The sequence below is a fragment of the Sciurus vulgaris genome, assembly GCF_902686455.1.
Source record: "Sciurus vulgaris genome assembly, chromosome: 15".
Taxonomy (NCBI): Eukaryota; Metazoa; Chordata; class Mammalia; order Rodentia; family Sciuridae; genus Sciurus; species Sciurus vulgaris.
Genome location: NC_136476.1, coordinates 4,308,513 through 4,332,523, shown reverse-complemented (window position 1 = coordinate 4,332,523; position 24,011 = coordinate 4,308,513). Strand labels below are relative to the sequence as shown.

Sequence of the window (24,011 nt, the reverse complement as noted above, 5' to 3'; positions counted from 1 at the left end):
TTATGGTGCCAAACAGATGCCAGATGAACATATTACAGCTGACAAAGTCTCAAGGAAGCAAAGTTTACCAGATTTATCGTTTTTATGATTGTTTGACAGAGACCAAGGAAATCATCCAAGTCATTCATCATTATACAGCACCTCCAGTTCCAAACAATACTGACTTACTTCCGGTGATAGCACTCTACCATTTTTAACTTTTTCATCCACACTGTTTCTTCGACTCTGGAGCTGATCCTTTTCTTTCTGGAGGGCTTGAACTTGTTCTGAAATCTTTATTTTCTCCTCAGCTGAGCTGCTCTGGAGTTGAACACTCTTTTCACACAACTCTTGGTCCAACAAGTTCAGGCGACTTGATATTTTCAAACTGTCTGTGTTTAAGGCCTAAAAGGACACAACCCACCAGATACCCCCAAAAACAGTTACTAGAAATCCACACTATGTAGGAAATCCACTAAGTAGGAAAAATAGAGAAATTACTAGATGAATACATTTTTAGCTTTCCCGTTATTTTCTCCCATGGATTTTCTTTTGGAGGGTCATTTTCTAAAATCTTAAATTGAATGCCTTTAAAAAAAAATGGATTTACTACCAAGAATACCTTGGTTAGGTTTTGACAAGTAGTATTTTTCTTTTTTTTATTATTTTCTAAATTGAACTTTTCTTCCTTGATCTCTTATATTGCAGAAGTTCTATAATTTCTTAGAAGTTGAGATTTGGTGTGTTTAAACATACAATTTGTTTTTATTCTTATTTCATTCTGATCAGAAAATATGGAGAAATCTGGTCAGATTTATGGAGATGTTCATTATAGCTTAATTCAAAAAAACTTGTAAAATATTTTTATTATAGTAATTATATGTATATACATACATATGTAAATACAGACACATATACTGCTGTCATATGGTTTATAATATATTACATATGTATACTATCAAAAAATTTATCATTTTAAAAAAGGAGTCCCCTGTCCCAACCTTTCACCTGTGGCCCACACCCCAGAAACAGCCTCCTTCAACCATTTTTAGCAGTTCTTCTGGTATTTATGTCCATATTTCTAAGTAACATAAATTTGAGATATTGCCTACTATGTGTATATTATGGGATTTAGCACTCTTACACCTCCTCTTCTCTACTTCTTCTCCACCTTCATTTTCCCAATGTAAATTATATTAAAGCTTTGAGTTAAACCAATATTTAATTACCTCTTTATGATTTTGTGACTATCATTAACTTCATTATGAATTCATGGCTTCACAGTTGAACTAAATATTAAAATGATCATACTTCCATTTGATAAAATTTTTTGTACCTTATAACTAATTCTTCTCCAGTAAAAGTACAAAATTCCTCTCTACACTCTTTATTTGATCAAACTTATCAGGAAATCTTTTCAGACTACTCTTTTCCAGCAGCAATTTTCCTGGGGCCTCTATCCTCCTGATCTCCCATTGGGAAGTATACTACCAGCATTTAGGGATCCAAGTAGGGATCAGGAAACGCATGTCTCAGAATTCATATGTAGAGCTTGCATTTATTTCCTGTTTGGAGTATTCTGATTGATACTGAACCTCAGCTGTGCCTGGCTCAATCTTCAGAAAATAAATCATCTTGTCCTAGATCAAAAAGAACATTTTCTTTGACTACACCCTGTTTCTATCCTATGCCTCATTTCTGCCTTATGAAAATCTTAGCCTGTTCATTTGAGTCTTTTTGATATTATATGTGAATTATATCTCAATATAGTTGTTATTTTTTTAAAAAGCTAAAGCTAAAGGTTTGGCCCTCATTTGTGTTTTTCTCTATGTACTCTGCTCTGTAGCATCTTCTGTTCTACTAAGTGAATAAATACTTATCTATCTGCTTCCCATCACACAGACTTTTTTTTTAATCCTTGTTCTCTGGTACTCCTCTACTCTCTTTACAGTTTTTTTCTGAATAACAGTTTTAATAAGATATAATTCACATGCCATACTGTTCTCATCTATTTAATGTGTATAAATGTGTTTTATTAAATGCACAGTTTTGCAACCATAATCAATTTTAGCACATTTTCATCACCCCCTCCAAAAGAAACTCTATACCCATTAGTAGTCATTCCATTGCCTCCCCAATCCCTTACCTACCTAGGCAACCACTATTCTACTTTCTATCTCTATGAAATAGCCTATTCTGGATAACCGATATAAAATGATATTATACAATGGTGGTCTATTATGACTGGTTTATTTCATCTACAGTGTTTTTAAGGTTCATTCATGTTGTAGCTGGTGTTAGTGCTTAACTACTTTAAGTTGCCAAATAATAATCCACTGTATGAATAGATCACAGACTGTTTATCCATTCATCAGATGATGAACATCTGTATTGTTTTCATTTTTTAGCCATTATGAATAATGTTGCTATGAACATTCACGTTAGAGCTTCTGTATGGACATAGGCTTTCATTTATCTTGTTTGTACATCTAGGAGTGGAATTTCTGGGTCACATACTACCTCTAATATTTAACCTTTTGAGGAACTACAGATGGTTATCTAAAGTACTTGTATCATTTTACAATCCTACCAGTACTGAAAGATCTGTTTTGAATTAAATTTGTAGATAATGTGAATATATTTCTCTTTCTGTTCTTTTAGTGGGTTAATATGTATGTTCAGTCCATCATGTTCCTTGTCTGAAATGCATATAATCGTCTCCTTTAAAAAATTTTTTTAGATGTAGATGGATACAATACCTTTATTTTATTTATTTATTTTTATGTGGTGCTGAGGATTGAACCCAGTGCCTTACATGTCCTAGGCAAGTGCTCTACCACTGAGCTACAACCCCAGCCCTTATAATTAAGTCTTATAACTATTTCTTAAGCACTGAAAAAGATGTAATCTTTGTATTCCTTTTGTTCAGAAAACAATGCAACAGAGTAATAGTCACAAGCTTCTGTTTCATTAAAGAAATTTTCAAAAAGTCAATTTTGCTTTGCTTTATTGTGACTTTCATTTATTTATGCTTCCTACTTATCTCATTATGTTCTTGCTTCCTAAATATTACATCTCACTGAAAACAAAAAACAAATGTTTTCATTTATTTTTCTGTGTTACCAGGTAAACTTATGTTAGGGAAAATATTTTCTATCTCCTTTAAAAATTTTCCTCCTCTTTTCATGCAGAACATATCATAAAGATCCAGGTAATTTTCTTCCATTACTCACCTGAGATTTAATTTGTTAATCTTTTGCTATTATTTTCATGTTTTGAGGGATAGATTTTACAACTCGACCCTGACAGCCAGGTTTAGCAAGTTACTTGGATATAGTACCAGCAAGCAGGCTGGTTGGAAGAGCCACCCCAATCCTGTGTTGAGTGGCCTAAGGCTAAAAGCTAATTCAACATAGACTGGGAAAGGGAGCACAAAGCAGAGGTAAGTACAGGTCCCTATTACTAACTGTTATATCAATGTGGAGAGGTCAAACACCACCATCAACTCATATCCTACTGGCCTAGATGCTTAAGTTTCATGAGTGTGAAGATTGACCCCAGACCCAAGACTGGCTTCATACATGGACAAGTCACCCTCTTTTATATATATGTATATATTTTTTTAATTGTCAATGGACCTTTTTTGAAAATTTTTTAGATGTTGACAGATCTTTATTTTACTCAAATATTTATATGTGGTGCTGAGAATGAGCCCCAGTGCCTCACACATAGTAGGCAAGTGCTCTACCACTGAGCCACAACTCCAGCCCAGCCCTCGATGGGCCTTTTTTTAAATTTATTTATATGCAGTGCTGAGAATCAAAGCCAGTGCCTCATGCATGCTACGCAAGTGCTCTACCACTGAGCCACAACTCTAGCCCACCACCTTCATTTGAAAATGCTGTGGTTAAAAATAAGTATCAACAGATCAAAAAATAGTTTCTGGTCCTTCTGCTTCCTCCACAATTATTTGAAGTTGAAACTGAGGCAAATTCACTAATAAAACTATTTATTTAAGTAGCTCATAAAATCCAAGTCCTGCAGGAAATATTCTTATAAAGGTTCCCAAATCTTTATAAACTAGAAAATAAATAAATCTTCATTATACAAATCTTTCTTTTATAGGAACCCTGCAAAACTCTAACTTTGGGTAGTAATAACAACTAGAGATTTCAAGACTATTTTTCCAAATTTTCAAAGTTCGCTATCAAACATCAAATGGTATGATTTATTTAAAACACCCACTAAAATCACCGATAGAGATTACCAGGAACTGGGAAGAAGGGAAGTGGGGAGTTAGTTATTGCTTAATGGTTATAGAATTTCTGTTTGATGGAATCAAGTTTTGGAAATAGTGGTGATGGTCCTACAATATTGTGGATGTAATTAATGCCTCTACTATCTTAAAAGTAGTTAAAATGGTAAATTTCATGTTCAGTATTATTTTACCACAATAAAAAAGTTAATAATAAATCACATTTTCTAATAACATTAAACATTTGCTCCAAAATTGCAGTAGATTCTGGTGAAGGTCATTTGATAAGTAGTAGCAAAGTACACTGAAAATAAGAATAATTTATTTTAGTTTCCAACTTTACAATGGTATGGTTCACCTTTTAGAGAAAAAGAATCCTAGAACCAGAATCAACTAACAAATGAAATAGAATACCTGACTAGATCTCAACTTCTTATTTTCCAGGAGACTCTTCTCCTGTAGTAGGGCCTCCTTCTTAGAAACTATGGCTTCCCGTTTCTTTAAGTCTTCTTCCAGCTCTTCTAATACTTGGCGTTGGTTCAGAACTTTCTCTACTTCTTCATCTAACCATTTCTTTTGTTCATCCAATTTCTAGATGGAAATTACAAAGAAATATTATCATTCCTTTTGCCATAAAAATCACATGGTAAAAATGTAATTTCAGATTTGCTGAAACCTCTGAAATGCACATTAAAGACTGTCAGTAAACACATGTTCCTGTCTGAAACCCTAAGAAGTAAGTGGTTCTAGTCAACATGTTGCTGTATTGTTTTATAAGATATTAAAAATTTATTCTCCAAACATCTTAAAAAGTCTGGGATATTTTAGCCTGACAAAGAAAGGGCTGACAAAATCCTTTACTTTTATTAAGAACACACTGGGAGTTGGGTGTGGTGGTGCACACCTGTAATTCCAGTGACTTGTGAGGCTGAAGCAAGAGGATCACAAGTTCGAGACCAGACTCAGCAACTTAGACCCTGTCTCAAAATAAAATTTTTAAAAAGGGCTGAGAAAAGGGTTAAGTGCCCCTGAGTTCAATCATTCCCAGTAACACGCACCCCACAACCGAAAAAAAAAACTGAACTGAAACTAGAAACACTAAATAGAAATGACAAACCTGGAATTGGTCTATACTTCCAAAAGAACCTTTTCTTCTTTTCAAGTGAAATGCATCAAGGTCCTCAATTTTCAGTTTTAGACTTTCTTCCTGTTCTGTTTTTAACTGTAGTTCCTGTAAAGAAAAAATATTTTTTAAAACCTTATCACTTTTACTACCTATCATTAAATATGCAGACAATAATTTTTTTTCTTTTGATGCTGGGGCTTGAACCCAGAATCTTGCACATGCTTACATACACACACTCCCACTGAGATACGCCCCAGCCCAAGAATGATATTATTAGTATTTACTTTCCTAGTTGCAAAAGGAGAGAAAATGAGCTAGTGAGGCTATTTGAAAAGAAAATAATTTTAACTTTTACTGAGGCAATAAATCTAACTGCAAAAATCAGGGTTTAGTAACAAAACTGACCATTTCCCCCCATTCTTTATGAGGGTTACAAATTAGTGTAACAGAGGTAAGTCTGAAATTTATCAATGTGCTCTTTTCCTTGCCTTTCTGAGCTCATGACCTTCATAGTTAGTCCACCCAAAACAAGCTGTCTGCTGTGGGCATATTAGAATTAATTACAGTAGAAGTGCAGAAGAAAATTAATATGCAAGTAATATATAAGGTGCTCAAAAATGGGAGTCTGCAGCCTAAGAATAGTCTTGCAAGACAGATCATGGGCCTGTGAAGAGTATTTTCCAAATTCCTTTAGCTTTCTATCTATATCTTTAGGGTTAAGTCAAGAGGCCCAATGTTCATGGTCCTCCCTTGGATTTAGAGATGCTGTTGCTGCCCACCACTAAAGTCTGGCAGGAACCAAAGAGGCAGCCATGGTAGGCAGTCCAGTCTGCATACTGTTTGTTACTGGTCTAGATAGAGAAATTGAAAGTAAGTGTTTAGAAACTTATGGATAGCAATTTGACAGGACTATTTTATGTCTATTGACTCCAATAATTTTTTAAAATAGCCTCCTGCTCAGGGGGCCAAGTAAAGAGGACTGCAAGATCAAGACCAGCCTGGGCAACTTAGCAAGACCTGTTTCAAAACAAAATTTAAAAAGGACTAGGTATGTAATTCAGTGGTAGAACACTTGCCTAGCATGCGTGAAGCCCTGGGTTTAATCCTCAGTAAAACACACACACACACACATGACTTTTATTTCAATTTTCTACTAATGCATATCTAGTAAAAGTATTGGGCTGGGACAAATTTGTAATGAAATGAAAACTGTACCTTTTCCACAGGTAATTTCAGAAGCATAAATAGGAAATAAAAGGATAAACTAGCACTTTTCAGCCTTGGGAATGGCAGAAAGAAGAAAACAGTAATAAAGATCTGTGTCCCAAATGTCCTCTCTCTGCGTTTTGGCTCCAAAAGGGAATAATAAGTAAAGATTATCAGAAAGGGGCCCTAAACTCATGGGGGAGAGAGAAAGATAGCAGTGCAGAGGCTCCATACCCATGTGGGATTGCCCAGCCTCACTGAGACAGCATAGACATGTGGTTAGGAAAGAGACTAATTAGTCTCCTTGGTCTCATGTGGCATGGATATTGAGTTGAGAGACCAATACATGTCAGTCATTATGGGGAACAGGCCCCCAAACTGAGGGTAAACCCAGGCCCCTGGAGTAGCAAGCTAGACAGAAGACCTTGTAGCCTCAACAAGGGTTTATAATGCTAGGGGAGATATGAAGCCTAAACACTCCCATACCTAAAATGGAAGATGGACTAACCTATGAGTTGTTCCAGCCCTGGGCCTAATCATCAGGGCCCAGCAGGTTAGGTAGGGTTAAGGTGAACAAAGGAGAGCAGATTCCAGCCAGTCACATGCCTCAACTCTATGGGATGCAATCAAAGAAATCTATAGTCAACTACCACATATACTAGATGCCATCTTGATGAGAGAAGCACAGGGAGGAAGAAGTTAAGGGACTGGGCATTCTTATTCAAGAGACCTAAGAATTATTTAAAGGAAATGTTTACATTTTCAGGAAAAGGTTTGAACAAACAGGACATTTGGTTAGTTCCCACTACATTTCCAGCAATTATCATGACAAGAATGGGGGGGGCTGGCGCTCACAAAGAAGACAAATCTGCTAGGGACTAAATAAAGAAACTTTCTGTGCCCATCTGAGTTGTTCCATGAGTGAATTTGCCTTCCCCTCTTTGTCAACCATCAGTTCCTTCTCCCTAGCCCTAGGTTCACTTGACCCCTGTCATAGTCCCAGCAACTTCAGGATGTTGAAAGAAAGCCACCTTAAATAATCGCACCTTATACTTGGAGTTGAATCTCTACTATTCCTAGTCATCCACATAACCTTTAAAAGTATACTGCAGTAGGTCTAGTTCTCTCTCCTACATGTTGCTCCAGACATTAGTGTGTTTCTTATAATTCCAATAACAGAGTAACTATGCAACAGGCACTGTGATAGACTTTTTAATTATACTTAATTAATTATCCCATTTAATCTTCACAATGCTATGGGAAAGGGACTATTATAAACTACATTGAAGATGAAGAAATGGATACTCAAAGGTAAATGCCCAAGATCACATTAACAGCCACAATTTTGGGTTTCCATTTCTATGGATAAGAACCTATGCATAAGTAGTATTCTATAAATGGTCAGTCAAATAGAAAAGAGACAAACAACAGATGGCAAGATGTCTTAGGACTGAAGCAGGTTTTCTGTTTTTGCAAACAGTGGAAATGTCAATGAATATTTGGAGCAATTTGTTCCTTGTTTTGGAATACATGCATTCCCCATAAATGGATTATTTAGAATTAGAGATGTGACTAGAAAGAACAAAATTGCCCCCACAGAAGAGTGAGAAGAATGTAAAAAGTAAGTTATAGGCAGAGCTGCATTTTAGCAGACTGCATACCTTGTTTTTTTTTTTTTTTTTTTTTTTTTTTTTTTTTTGCGGTTCTGGGGATCAAACCCAGGGCCTTATGCTTGCAAGGCAAGCACTCTATCAACTGAGCTATCTCCCCAGCCCGACTGTGCATACTTCGAATAAGGGTTTTTTTCTTTTCCTCAAACATGGAGTTAGAGAGCACTAAGTCTTGTTTAAGGCATAACCTATGAGACACAAAGAGCTGAAACCCAAACGCCACAAGATTGATAGGAAGGCCTAATCCTCACAATGAAGGAAGGACTTTGACAAAGAACCTAGGTTGTTGGCAGCAGAAATAGAACCTGGACAGATATTTGAAAGATGCACCACACACACACAAAAGATACATTCTATAGTACGGACTCAAGGATATAAGTCCAATGGATGTGAGTCATAAGGAAAAGGGAAGAAACAATGATCATTCCTAAATTCCTTTAATCCAACTGAATGGATTATATATAACAAAAAGCATATTAAAGAGCTACAGTGTGTCCCCATGAAGTGGGCAGGGAAGGGGAACAGTGGGGTGATAAGGAAAATTATTTATTCCTCTATAAAACAACTTAGTGAAGATGCTGATGATTGGATATATGAATCTGGAGCTCAAAGGATAGATTTGGGATTAAGATTTCAATTGAGAGTTGTCAGAGTTTAACTGCAGTCATGGAAAAAGATGAAGTCAGAGCACAGAAGATAAGAGGACATAGGCAAGAACTCTGAGGAAATCCCACTTACACAGAATTGACAGAATAGGATGAGCTAGCCAAGACAAAGAACAAGTAGTAAGTAAGAAACAAAAATAAGGAGAATAAAATGTCACAAGGGGGAGAAAATATTTTAAGACGGAGGGAGTGGTGAAAACTGTACTGGATGGAACTGAGTGTTAAGAGAAGGGATTTATACTGAAATATCACACTGTACCCCATAAATGTGTACAATTATCATGTATCAATTTAAAAATTTTAATACTTTTTGTGGTACTGGGGACTGAACCCAGGGGCACTTTCCCTCTGAGCTACATCCCTAGCCCTTTTGCTTTTTATTTTGAGACAGGGTCTAAGTTGTTTAAGGCCTCACTAATTTGCTGAAGCTGGCCTTGTGATCCTCCTGCCTCAGCCTCCTGAGCTGCTGAGATTGCAGTCATGTGCCACCACACCCAGAACGATTTTAATGTATTAAAAAAATAAGAATTTTATTAGTGAACTTCTCAAGAGTTTTGAAGTGGATGATAGGGCCAGAATCAGACTGGACAGCATAAGAGAATGGGAATAAAAGAAATAGAAACAAATGCACTCAACTTATCTAAGAAGTTTGGTTATGAATGGTAGATGAGAGAGAAAATACTTGAGGCAAAAACACAAAGAAGAAAGATGATTTTAGGATGACAAAAATCTAAGATGTTAAAGACAAAACAGGAGAAAAGGAAAAGTTGCAAATATAAGACAAAAAAATTTTAAAAAAGCACATTTGTATTGTCTGAATATAAATACTCAAATACTATCTGTTGTTATAGTTATTAAAAAGAATGACTAACTCAAGGAAATTTAAAACAACTTCATTTTTAATATCATCTAAAAGAATTCAATATCTGGGAAAATTTAGCCAATGAGGTAAAAGATTAATATACTAAAAATTATAAGACATTGCTAAAATTTTTTAAAGGCCTAAATAAATGGAAAGACATCCATACTCCTACATAAGGAAGACTTGATATTGTCAAGATACCAATACTACTCAGAGCAATCTAGAGATTGAAGAGGATGCAAAATATCTTGAAAAAGAAGAGCAAAGATGGGGGGCTAGGCTAGTAGCTCAGTGATAGAGCGCTTGCCTAGCATGTGTGAGGCACTGGGTTCAATTCTCAGCACCACATAAAGATAAATAAAATAAAGGTATTATTATGTCTATCTACAACTAAAAAAATAAACATTTAAAAAAGAAGAGCAAAGATTGAGGACTTACTTCCCAATTTCAAAACTTACTATAAAGCGTTAGTAATAAGCAAAATAGTTTGGTACTAGTATGAGCATAGAAATAGACCAATGGAATACTACTGAGAGTTTAGAAACCATATATCTATGGCCAATTGATTTTTAAAAAATAAAAATTGAGAGTTTTCAGAGTTTGACAACTGTCCACAGGGTATACAACATGATGTATACATATACATAGTGAAATGATTACTAGAGTCAATCTAATTAACAAATCCATCTCCCCACATATTTACAGTTTTGCTTTTTTGTTATGAGAGCACCTGAAATGTACTCTGCAAATTTTCAGTGTAAAATATACATTGGTTAGTATTTTCAATCACAGGCATATCAAGCTATATGTTAGATATCTTGACTTAATCTAGATAACTAGATAACTAGAACTTTGTACTCTACCAACATCTTCTCATGAAGTAAAACTTATTTTTGATAGTGTGTAGGGACCATTTGAAAGGGAAAATATAGTGTTTTCACCTGATGGTACTGGTACAACTGGAGTTCCACATGCAAAAAAATGAACCCCTACTTCATACCATATACAAAAACTGACCCAAAGTAGATAAACAACCTCATTATCAAGCTAGTCATAAAACTCTTAGAAGAAAATGTAGGAGTAAATCTCCATGATCTTGAATTTGGCAAGGAATTCTTAGATATCACACCAAAAACACAAGCACAGTGAGCTGGGTACAGTGGCACACACCTGTAATCCCAGCAATTTGGGAGACTGAGGCAGGAGAATTGTAAATTCAAGGTCAACTTGGGCAATTTAGTGAGACCCTGTCTCAAAGGAAAAAAGGAAAAAGATAAAAGGGCTGGGGATAGAGCTCAGTAGTGAAGTGCCCCATATTCAAGTAATGCCAAAAAAAAAAGTTTAACCACAACCTATAGAATGTAAAAAGAAGATAGTGGACTGAGACAGACATCATTACCCTATGTATATGTATGATTACAGGAATGGTGTGAATCTACATTATGTACACCCATAGAAATTAAAAGTGTGTACCCAAAATACCCCATTTGTGTACAATGAATCAAAATACATTCTATAAAAATAAATAATAAATTAAAATTAAAAAGAATGGGAAAAATATTTGGAAATGATGTATCTAACAGGATTAATGTCCAGAATATAAGAATTCCTACAACTCAACAACAAAGGCAAACAGCCCAATTAAAAAGTAGGCTAAAGATATGAGCAGACATTTCTCTAAAGAAGATAAATAGATGGCCAATAACCAAAGAAAAGATGCTCTACATTACTAGTCATTAGGAAAGTGTAAATCAAAATCATAGTAAAATAACTACTTCATTCATAGTTGGATGACTATAGAAAAAAAATAAAAGAAAATAAGTGTTGGTGACAATAGGGAGAATTCAGAACATTCATACATTGCTGGTGGGAATGTAAAATGCTGCTGCTGCTGTGGAAAACCACTGGCAGTTTGCCAAATAGCTAAACACAGGGTTTCCATATGATCCAGAAATTCTATTCCTAGGTATCTATCCAGAAACTGAAAGCAGGTGCTCAGTTATGTGTATAACAATGTTCATAGTAGCATTATTCATAAGAGCCAAAAGGTAGAAACAATTCATGTGTCCATTGATGTATTAATGGTGAACAAAATGTGGTATATCCACACAATGAACTTTTTAAATTTTTTTTTGTTGCCCAGGCTGACTTCAAACTCTTGAGCTCAAGATATCCTCTTGCCTCAGTCTCCTGAGTAGCTGGGACTATAGGTGTGCACCATTGTACCTAGCTTTGCAAAGGAATATTATTTGACCATAAAAAGAAATGAAGTTCTGATACATGCTACAACATGGAATAAAAACACACTAAGTGAAATAAGCCAGATACAGAAGTACATATAGTATATGATTACACTTATCTAGAAAGAGCAAATTCACAGAGACAAAAAGTAGAAGTTTCAGGGGCTGGAGAAAGACAAGTATGGGGGGTTATTGCTAAATGGTTATAGAATCTCTCTTTGAGGTGATGAAAAGTTTTGGAAAAAGGTAAGGTGATGGTTGCACAACATTGTGAATATAATTAATGCCAATGATTGTACACTTAAAATGATAAATTTATGTTATATATATTTTACCACAGCTTATAAAAACTAATAATGTATGGCATATGAATTATATCTCAATAAAGTTGCTTTTTAAAAAGGAATAAGTAAATGTTCTTTAAGTTTCTTTCCATAAGTAGATTTTGTGACTTTTTTATGGCATGAAAATAGGATATATCCAATCTTAAAAATCTAACAAATATGAGGAGTGTTGCTAATGGGGAAGGTTATACATGTATGGAGTCAGGGGAAATCTTCCTCTCAGTTTTACTGAGACTCTAAAACTGCTCTAAAAAAAATAAAGTCTTAATTTTTTAAAAAATCTAAGAAATCTCCAATTATATTTTAAGCCTTAGATTCTGTTCACTATTTCAACAGAATAGTGTGTAACACACAGTGCTAGGTAAGTGTTTGTCATTATGATGATGATGATGATCATTATCTTTTTCAAAAAAGCCCTGTAAGCCAAGCATGATTAAGGCCATTTTAGATAAGATTAAAAGACTCAGAGAGGGTGAGTGATTTTCTCAATAAAGCCCTCAGCCAGGGACTGAGAGAGCTGGGATTTGAACCTGACGCTAATCTGACTCCAGAGCCTAGGGTGACACCCCAAGTTATCCATTCTATGGACCTACTGGGCATACAGGTCTGACCACTCTTTTGCTCACTATGAGTGAAATGTACCATTTTACCTGGTACTTTTTTCCACGTAGCCACATGGACAATGCAAATACATGTCAAAGCACTGAAAATGGGAAATGTTATTCAAATGATATTACTTAGAAAGCTTTATAAATTTATGGTTTTGACAGCCTCAACTAAAGATCCTACTAAGAGAAATTTTGTCACTGTACCTTCTTTTGTGAAGTCAAAGCCTTCAAGACAGTACTCAGAATTCAATAAATAGGTTTTACTATGTAGATGAACAAAGCTTTAAAGTGAATAAGGACAGCAGTGAAGGGCAGGTCAAGGATAGACACTTCACAAGCCAACTGAATCAAGACCTTGGCTTCGTTAGCTCTGAGCCGTTTAACATTTCATATTACACTTAGCAGGAATGTATGACAATATTACTTTGATTTTTTGTTGATCCCGCTTAATTTCTGCATCCAGTTGCTTCTTTTTTTCATTTTCTTCTCGAAGTCTTTTTTGCAGCTGTACCTTTTGATATTTCATGTGATCTACATTCTGTTCTAGTTCATTAGCACGTTTCTCATTTTGGATTGTCAGTGATGCCAATTTCTTACTGTCCTGTTGCTTCTTCTGTAAGATCTGGGATAATACAGAATATTGCAAAATGAAAAAGTACATCTCTCACATTCCTCAACAAAACTTAAATCTTTTCATTCACTAGTAATGGCAGCCATTTTGCCTAGATTTTCATTTATTTTTGGAAGGTTCACAATTGTTTACTCTTCTACAATTCTAAATTTGCAATTGAGGAAATCATCATAATTTTCATAAGATATATTAACAATTAAAGAATGATGAGACTTCCTGATGCTGACCACCAAAGCAAAAGGGACCTTTCTGTTTTTTTATTAATAATAATTTTATTAACTTTATTAATAAGAATTTTAATTTAAAAAATATATGTACATCGTAAAAATTAAAACTGAATTTATATTTTAAAAGATTCTCTCATCTCAGACCCCTCACCTACTTTCCTGCTCCCTGCTACAAAATTACTAGTTAATTTAATATTCTTCTAGAAATAATTTACACATATGTATACAAATAGTTTTGTGTGTATACTACATAGACTATTCTCCATCTCCCTTTTTTTTCTATTTATCGCTGAGGTCTTTGTTCTTTTTGCACGGTGTTCCAATGTGCTCTTATTTTTATATTCAGCATTAGCCTAAATTATTAATCCCTGAATTAGAACTGGTAACATTTTTCCTACAAATGACCATTACAACGATTTTTTAAAAAATTTTTTAGATGTTGACAGATCTTTATTATATTCATTTATTTATATGTGGTACTGAGAATCGAACCCAATGCCTCACACAAACTAGGCAAGTGCTCTACCATTGAGCCACAACCCCAGTCCACAACTACTATTTTTAATATCTAACTAAAATTATCTATAGATAGCATTAAATTTTTGCTAACTTTTTCAAAGTGTTTACTAATATAAAATCACCAGGATTACAGTCAGGATTACAATTTAATTCTGATCAAACAAATGAACATATATTACTGTTATGGTTTGCATATAAGGTGTCATCCTTCCCCCCACCAAAGCTACTGCATCAATGCAGGAATGTTTAGAGGTCAACTGATAAGATAATGAGAGTTAATCAGTCCATCCTAATTTGAATGGGCTACCTAGGGGATAACTGTAGGCAGATGGGGTGTGGCTAGAAGAGGGTATACCCTAAAAGTGTTAATCTTCCTTGGTTCTTCCTTCCCCTTGCTCTCTCTACTTCCTGGTCACCAGGAGTAGAGCAAAGCCACCCCTTCTGCCATCACCTTTGGGCAGTCAATGAAGTCAATGGAGTCAAAGAACTGAACCTCTGAAGCCATGAGCTGAAACAAATTTTTTCACTTCTTCTGTTATTATGAGGTATTTTGGTTAGAGCAATGAAAAGCTAAGACAATTACACTTGTATTATGTGTTTTAGCATTGCACTAAGTATTTCCTAAGTGCCATAAAAAGTTAAGGGGAGGTCATTTGTAAATTATGCAGACCACAATTATTTTCTTTATTTTAGCAATAGTAGTTAACATAAGCAAATTTTGTTTTAATTAAACTAAGTAGTCACAGAGATATTGCAGCTTAGAACAGTACTACTCAAAATGTGGTCTGTGGACAAGTACTAGCTCACAGATTATTTTCTGTACTTCTACTAAGCACACTGTTAAAGACTGAGTTGATGTTTTCATACAAAACATGTTTGAGGAGGAGATGCACCATGGACCTTATCTCATTGCAGACCAAAAACTAACATCTGCAGATAACATTGCTTTGCAGATCACAGGCCTCTGCAATTTCCCATGCTTGGAATTGGACACTGGCTTTGTCACTTACCATCAACAGTAACTGCAATTCTAGTGCATTATAATACCAGAATTTCGTTTATCTTTTTCACAATTATTGAAAATAACAGTAGACATCCTGATAAACTTATTTAAAAGTCAGATACAGTTGCCATGTCTTTTGTATAGCTATTCAAAAGGGCACATTTATTAGCATTAAACTATTAATGCTACATATAACTTTACATATATTGAAATACATAAGAATAAAAATGTAGGCATTTACAAATTTAAAATTTTTTAAGTTTTAAAAATGGAAACAACTGCATTATACCAAAAAAAATGTTAGTATGTCAATATTTTAAAATGGCACATTAGAGTGCTGAAAATTGGTATTGTTATCACCACTGTGACTGAGTAAATTACTTAACCTTTCTAAAACTTAATTTCCTTAGTTGTAAAGAAGGTAAAAATATCCACTTAAAAGGATTAAATAATTATTAAACAACACATATAGACATCTGGTACATGTACGACCCTTAGAGACACTCAACAAATAGTAAAGGTCATCTTCCTCATCATTCAGCATCATCTTCATCATCCTTATCCTCATCAGCCTTGCATGCATATGTCAAAGGAACAAAATTTCTAAAACTACATATTTGTTTTAGTCCTCTGCTATATTAGATGTTTCTTCTGAAGTTAAGTTCTGCAACTTTCTCTTCCTTTCGGTATCAGTACCCTTAGCAGAAAAAGATATGCAGAAAGAAAATGGAGAAACAGATATGATAATTCACAAGCCCTAATTAATCTTTAGTCTTTTAATCTCAACCATTTTAGTTATGTGAGATTAGAAAATATAAAAATCATCTTTGTTAAATACACTAGCAATACTTAAACTGCAAATGTGTATGGTAAACATAACTACTTTAAAAATAATAATTCTGGTTATTAGTAATACTAAGAACTACAATCAGAATGGAATCTAGGATATAAATCTGTGAAATTATAAATAAAATTTCAAAATAAACACAAAGAAAAAATTTTAATTTTTTTTTTCTACTAATGTCTTGTTAAAATGAGTACTTTGTTCAATATCATGGCCCTAATTTAAAGGAGCAAGAAATGGAAAAGGCTGGCTGTGGTGGCATACATCTGTAATCCCATCAACTTGGGAGGGTGAGGCCCTAAATAAGTTAGTGAGACTTGGTCTCAAAATAAAAAATAAAAAAGGGGCTCAGTGGTAGGGCACTCCTAGGTTCATTCCCTAGTACCAAAAAGAAAAAGAGAAAAAAAAAATGAAAAAATTCATTATAAGGCTCTAAATTTCCTTAAGTTGAAATGTTTTGAAGGAAAATGGAAGCTGGTATGCACAACCACTAGCCCTTTTTTAAGAAATTCAAACATTCAAATCATATTATTTTAATGTGATACTAACTTAACAGTCTATATGGGTGGAGATATTCATATGTTTGAGGTTGCACTGGAAACCATAGCGGGAGGGACTCTGGTTCAGTGACCTCTGCATCCCCACCTGAACTTGGTACATCAGAGATGTGTAGTAGAATGTTGTTGAAAAGAAAATAACAGTGGCAGTTCCCCTCCCACAATAATAAAAATGCTCTGATTAGGTAAACTACTCTTCAACTCTACCTACAATGGAAATAATATGTATGTTTCTACAATATGAAGGCAATATATTGTGATATAAAAAGAACTGGAGGTGGAATTTCCTGGTTCCTCTAAATATATAATCGTGTCATCAGCAAATAGTGATAGTTTGAGTTCTTCTTTTCCTATTTGTATCCCTTTAATTTCCTTGGTCTGTCTAATTGCTCTGGCTAGAGTCTCAAGAACGATATTGAATAGAAGTGGTGAAAGAGGGCGTCCCTGCCTTGTTGCAGTTTTTAGGGGGAACGCTTTCAGTTTTTCACCATTTAGAATGATATTGGCCATGGGCTTAGCGTAGATGGCCTTTACAATGTTAAGGAATATTCCCACTATCCTTATTTTTTCTAGTGTTTTGAGCATGAAGGGGTGCTGTATTTTATCAAATGCTTTTTCTGCATCTATCGAAATAATCATGTGATTCTTGACTTTAAGTCTGTTGATATGGTGAATTACATTTATTGATTTCCAGATGTTGAACCAGCCTTATATCCCTGGGATAAAACCCACTTGATCGTGGTGCACTATCTTTTTAATATGTTTTTGTATGTGATTTGCTAAGTTTTTAAAAATTTATTTATTTTAATTAAAAATCATAAATTTACATAGGGCAATATTGTTTGATTCATTCTGTTATTTTTTTCCTTCCCCCCTCCCCTCCCACCCCTCTTTTCCCTCTATACAGTCCTTCCTTCCTCCATTCTTACCACCCTCCTTATCCCTAACCCTAAACCTAACCCTAACCCTAACGCTAACCCCTCATACCCCGCCCTTATATGTCCTCATCCGCTTATCAGCGAGATCATTCATCCTTTAGTTTTTTGAGATTGGCTTATCTCACTTAGCATGATATTCTCCAATTTCATCCATTTGCCTGCAAATGCCATAATTTTATCATTCTTCATGGCTGAGTAATATTCCATTGTGTGTGTGTGTATATATATATATGCCACAATTTCTTTATCCATTCATCAACTAAAGGGCATCTAGGTTGGTTCCACAATCTGGCTATAGTGAATTGAGCAGCTATGAACATTGATGTGGCTGTATCTCTGTAGTATGCTGATTTTAAGTCCTTTGGGTATAGGCCAAGGAGTGGGATAGCTGGGTCAAATGGTAGGTCCATTCCAAGCTTTCTAAGGAATCTCCATACTGCTTTCCAGAGTGGCTGCACTAATTTGCAACCCCACCAGCAATGTATGAGTGTACCTTTTTCCCCACATCCTCGCCAACACCTATTGTTGCTTGTATTCTTGATAACTGTCATTCTAATTGGGGTGAGATGAAATCTTAGGGTAGTTTTGATTTGCATTTCTCTTATTACTAGAGATGTTGAACATTTTTTCATATATCTGTTGATTGCTTGTACTTCTTCTTCTGTGAAGTGTCTGTTCATTTCCTTAGCCCATTTGTGGATTGGATTATTTGTATTCTTGGTGTAGAGTTTTTTGAGTTCTTTATAGATTCTGGAAATTAGCACTCTATCTGAAGTATGAGTGGCAAAGATATTCTCCCACTCTGTAGGCTCTCTCTTCACATTACTGATAGTTTCCTTTGCTGAGAGAAAGCTTTTTAATTTGAATCTATCCCAGTGGTTGATTCTAGCTTTTATTTCTTGTGCTATGGGAGTCCTGTTGAGGAAGTCTTATCCTAAGCCAACAAGTTGAAGGTTTGGACCTACTTTTTCTTCTATAAGATGCAGGGTCTCTGGTCTGATTCCGAGGTCCTTGATCCATTGTGAGTTGAGTTTTGTGCAGGGTGAGAGATAGGGATTTAGTTTCATTCTGTTGCATATGGTTTTCCAGTTTTCCCAGTACCATTTGTTGAAGAGGCTATCTTTTCTCCATTGTATATTTTTGGCACCTTTGTCTAGTATGAGAAAATTGTATTTATTTGGGTTTGTGTCCATGTCCTCTATTCTGTATTATTGATCTACCTGTCTATTTTGGTACCAATACCATGCCGTTTTTGTTACTATTGCTCTATAATAGAGTTGAAGATCTGGTATTGTGATACCCCCTGCTTCGCTTTTTCTACTGAGGATTGTTTTAGCTATTCTGGGTTTCTTATTCTTCCAGATGAATTTCATAATTGCTTGCTCTATTTCTGTAAGGTACATCATTGGGATTTTAATTGGAATTGCACTGAATCTGTATAGCACTTTTGGTAGTATGGCCATTTTGACAATATTAATTCTGCCTATCCAAGAACATGGGAGATCTTTCCATCTTCTAAGGTTTTCTTTAATTTCTTTCTTTAGTGTTCTGTAGTTCTCATTGTAGAGGTCTTTCACCTCTTTTGTGAGATTGATTCCCAAGTATTTTATTTTTTTCGAGGCTATTGTGAATGGGGTAGTTTTCCTAATTTCTCTTTCTGAAGATTCATCACTTATGTATAAAAATGCATTGGATTTATGAGCATTGATCTTATAACCTGCTACTTTACTGAATTCACTTATGAGTTCTAAGTTTTCTGGTGGAATTTCCAGGTTCCTCTAACTATATAATCATGTCATCAGCAAACAGGGATAGTTTGAGTTCCTCTTTTCCAATTCGTATCCCTTTAATTTCTTTTGTTTGTCTAATTGCTCTGGCTAGAGTCTCAAGAACGATATTGAATAGAAGTGGTGAAAGAGGGCATCCCTGCCTTGTTCCAGTTTTTAGGGGGAATGCTTTCAGTTTTTCACCATTTAGAATGATACTGGTCATGGGCTTAGCGTAGATGGCCTTTACAATGTTAAGGAATGTTCCCACTACCCCAATTTTCTCTAGTGTTTTGAGCATGAAGGGATGCTGTATTTTATCGAATGCTTTTTCTGAATCTATTGAAATAATCATGTGATTCTTAACTTTTAGTCTGTTGATATGGTGAATGACATTTATTGATTTCTGGATGTTGAACCAACCCTGCATCCCTGGGATAAAACCCACTTGATCGTGGTGCACTCTTTTTAATATATTTTTGTATGCAATTTGCTAAAATTTTGTTGAGAATTTTTGCGTCGATGTTCATTAAGGATATTGGTCTGAAATTTTCTTTCCTCGATGTGTCTCTGTCTGGTTTAGATATCAGGGTGATATTGGCTTCATAGAATGAGTTTGGGAGGGTTCTCTCCTCTTCTATTTCATGGAATACTTTGAGAAGTATTGGAATGAGCTCTTCTTTAAAGGTTTTGTAGAACTCGGCTGAGAACCCATCTGGTCCGGGACTTTTCTTTGTTGGTAGATTTTTGATGACTTCTTGTATTTCATTACTTGAAATTGATCTATTTAAATTCTGTATGTCCTCCTGGTTCAGTTTAGGTAATTCATTTGTCTCTAAAAACTCTACACCAAGAATACAAATAACCCAATCAACAAATGGGCTAAGGAAATGAACAGACACTTCACAGAAGAAGATGTACAAGCCATCAACAGATACATGAAAAAATGTTCAACATCTCTAGTAATAAGAGAAATGCAAATCAAAACTACCCTAAGATTCCATCTCACCCCAATTAGAATGACAGTTATCAAGAATACAAGCAACAATAGGTGTTGGCGAGGATGTGGGGAAAAAGGTACTCATACATTGCTGGTAGGGCTGCAAATTAGTGCAGCCACTCTGGAAAGCAGTATGGAGATTCCTTAGAAAACTTGGAATGGAACCACCATTTGACCCAGCTATCCCAATCCTTGGCCCATACCCAAAGGACTTAAAATCAGCATATTACAGAGATACAGCCACATCAATGTTCATAGCTGCTCAATTCATAATAGCCAGATTGTGGAACCCCACCTAGATGCCCTTCAATAGATGAATGGATAAAGAAACTGTGATATATATATATATATATCTATATATATATATGTATATATATGTATATATATATTACTCAGCCATAAAAAATAATAAAATTATGGCATTTGCAGGCAAATGGATGAAATTGGAGAATATCATGCTAAGTGAGATAAGCCAATCTCAAAAAACAAAAGGACGAATGATCTCGCTGATAAGTGGATGATGACACATGAGCGGGGGTGGGAGTGGGGCAAGAATGGAGGAAGGAGGGACTGACTGTACAGAGGGTAAAGAGGGGTGGGCAGGGTGGGGGGAAGGAAAAAAATAATAGAATGAATCAAAAACTATTACCCTATGTAAATGTATGATTACACAAATGGTATGCCTCTACTTCATGTACAGAGAAACAAGATGTACCCAATTTGTTTACAATGAAAAAAAAAAAAAAGAACTGGAGGAAGCATTCTACAAAATTCATTTTGATCAGACTAACAAGGACTATCTTCAAAGAACCTGAAATGGCTTCCTTATACAAAATCTCTCTGTAATAAGGTATTTCTCTCTTTTTGGGGGGTTGAGGGTTGCTAGGGATAGAATCCAGGTCTTACACATATTTATCAAGTCCTCTACCACTGGGTTACATCATCAGTCCTAGAATGAAAGGTTTAACTGTAGCCATTTTTAAAGATCTAGCTAAATTTCAGACATAAGAAAATTAAGGTTGAATTGTAGAATCCAAAGTTATTAACCTTTCTGAAACCACGCAATTATAATTTAAACAGTTCCCGTTTGTTAAGTGTCCACGAAGTACCTGATGCCTTTTTAACCATTATTTAATCCTTTGTCCTTTAGAAAAGGACACTATTTTTGTGGTTATCTTTTCTCTCTATGTGGTTTTTGATATCAAGATCAAAATAAAATGAAAAAAAAATGAAAAAAAAAAAGAAAAATAAAATGAAAAATAAAATGAAAAAAAATAAAAAACTACTCAGATTGTCAAATATGGAAATCAACCAGCACCCTGGGAAAGAACATTGTCATCCAGTTTCTCTTACTGGTAAAAACTGAATACCTTACTTCTCTTCTAACATCATAAAAGAATCTCCAAAAGCAGGATCCTTAAATAAGGAAAATTTTCTTATTAAGCAAAGAACACTTTTAAAAGTTTCTAAGTTACCTGGACTCTCAGCTTTGCTGCATCCATCTTTTTACGGAACTCTTTCTGTAATTTTACCTTCAAAGCAACATCAGAAAGATCCTTGTTTTCCAGTTCCTGTAGCTGCTTTTGTGTTTCAGTTAGTTCCACTTTTGCCTGTTCTGCTTCATGCTCTAGTTTTGTTACTTTCAGAGAATACTGTTTGCTTACAGACTTGGCATCGTTACCTTCACCATAATAACAGTAATAACAATTATAAATTTCATAAAAAACATAAAAACACAAAAATATCTATTCTAAAACTCCAGCTGGGCAGAGTTACCATTTAAGCATAGCATTAAAAACCCAGCTGTCCCCACCCACTCCTATTAAACACAGCTTGCCATTAGGCCTCTTAAACACTTAGTTCCTTGATGACTGTTCCCATCTGGTGCCATTCAATCTTTTCACTAGTTCTGTGTTTTAGTGTGGCATTTCTGATCCTCTGAATTTGCAGTCTAGTTTTTCTGGCATCAATATCCAGTTAAAAGGATATTTGAAGTGACTCTGTCCTCTTGCTCCATACACTTTGGCTTCCTAATACCCACAATCTGTCTTCGTTAATTTTTCAAAACATTTAAAAAATTTTTAAACAAATCCAAGTAATAAAATGAATCCCCACTGCTCAGATTCAAGAGTCATCAACATTCTGTCACAATTGCTTCAACTAAATGTTCTTGTGTTATACTCTGCTTAATATTATAAAACAATCCCAGATGTTATATCATCTCACATTTATACTTCAATAAGCATCTATATGAAATACAGGTATAACCATAAAGTCATTATCACATCTAACAATAGCCACTATTCCATATTTAGACTTCCCCAATTGCCTCAACATGTCTTTTATAAGTGGTGTATTCTAATCAGAATCTAAACAAGGTCCATAATACAGCTGATTCTTAAGACTCTCAAATAATCTTTTAATCTAGAGCAGAAACTCCTTCTTTATTATACTGACTTGTTAAAGAGGAATTCTTTCAAAATGCTTCCTTTGTGAATATTTAGAACATAAGAGAAAAACAGGATATAGAAAATTCTACATATTTTTTTTCATTCTAAGCCCAATTATTGACTCTAAACATCTGGTTTTGATTTTTCCTGAAATGAAATGAAAACTGTCTCTGAGCTAAATTGACAAACTCATGGCAACAGGAAGTAGGAGTCTACAGTTCAGGGGACAAATAATCACCAGGGATAGTTTATGATACTATTATACAATTTGTTACATTGCTACATGAAAAATCTTACTTTTTAAAATGCTTTTTTAGTTGTTGATGGACCTTTATTTTATTTGTTTATTTATGTGTGTTGCTGATAATCGAACCAAGTGCCTCACACTTGCTAGGCAAGTGCTCTACACTGAGCCATAAAAAAATCTTATAATTTATAAGATTTATTATATAAATTTTATATAAATTTATATAAAAAATCTTATAATTCAGTTCATGAAAAAATCTTATAATTTTTGATAAAAAGGAATTATTAGATACACAGTGAACTATCTTCTCACTCTACAACTATGAATATCAGACTGAAATACATACAACTGGGGACTGAGAGTGTAGTTCAGTGGCAAAGCGTATGCATACCATGTATAAGTCCCTGGGTTTAAGACCCGGAACTCTGAAAATAAATACAAAAAACTACAATGCATTTCAACAAATCTTGGATTGTTCATCAATTATTCAACAGATGAATGTTTTACGAACCTTCAAGAAAAAAATACAGTGCCAATTACACAAGAGTAAAATGCTAAAATGTCCCTGATTTGATTGAAAGACACATCTTAATTTCAGATATTAAGATATGGAAAAAAGCATATTAGAATTGATGAACTACAATATACATGTCCTGTCGTTATTGCTGGCTGTAGTAGTTGCTGTTTGAAAAGTAAGCACACTGTGACCCTTTTGCTAGTCACTCCCTCTGAGGATCTTTAGGAAAGCTTAAACTGTTCTTTGGTATAAGTTTGAACTCAGGATACCTTAACACTGAGCTACATACCCAGTCCTTTTAAAATTTCTTATTTTGAGAAAGGGTCTCACTAAGTTGCTGAGGCTGGCCTCAAACTT

The 24,011-nt window shown here is 34.8% G+C and overlaps 1 protein-coding gene across 4 annotated transcripts in view; it reads right to left on the bottom strand.

The window, feature by feature from the left end:
• Positions 1-24,011, bottom strand: part of KIF27 (kinesin family member 27) — an 86,372-nt gene that overhangs the window by 20,832 nt on the left and 41,529 nt on the right. For all 4 annotated transcript variants that reach the window (XM_079112299.1, XM_079112300.1, XM_079112298.1 and 1 more), the window contains 5 exons: positions 21,916-22,121; positions 13,380-13,577; positions 5,352-5,465; positions 4,649-4,825; positions 169-384 (listed from right to left, as the gene is read on the bottom strand). In XM_079112299.1, coding sequence (XP_078968425.1) covers positions 169-384; positions 4,649-4,825; positions 5,352-5,465; positions 13,380-13,577; positions 21,916-22,121 — 911 coding nt within the window. The remainder of the gene's footprint in view (positions 1-168; positions 385-4,648; positions 4,826-5,351; positions 5,466-13,379; positions 13,578-21,915; positions 22,122-24,011) is intronic.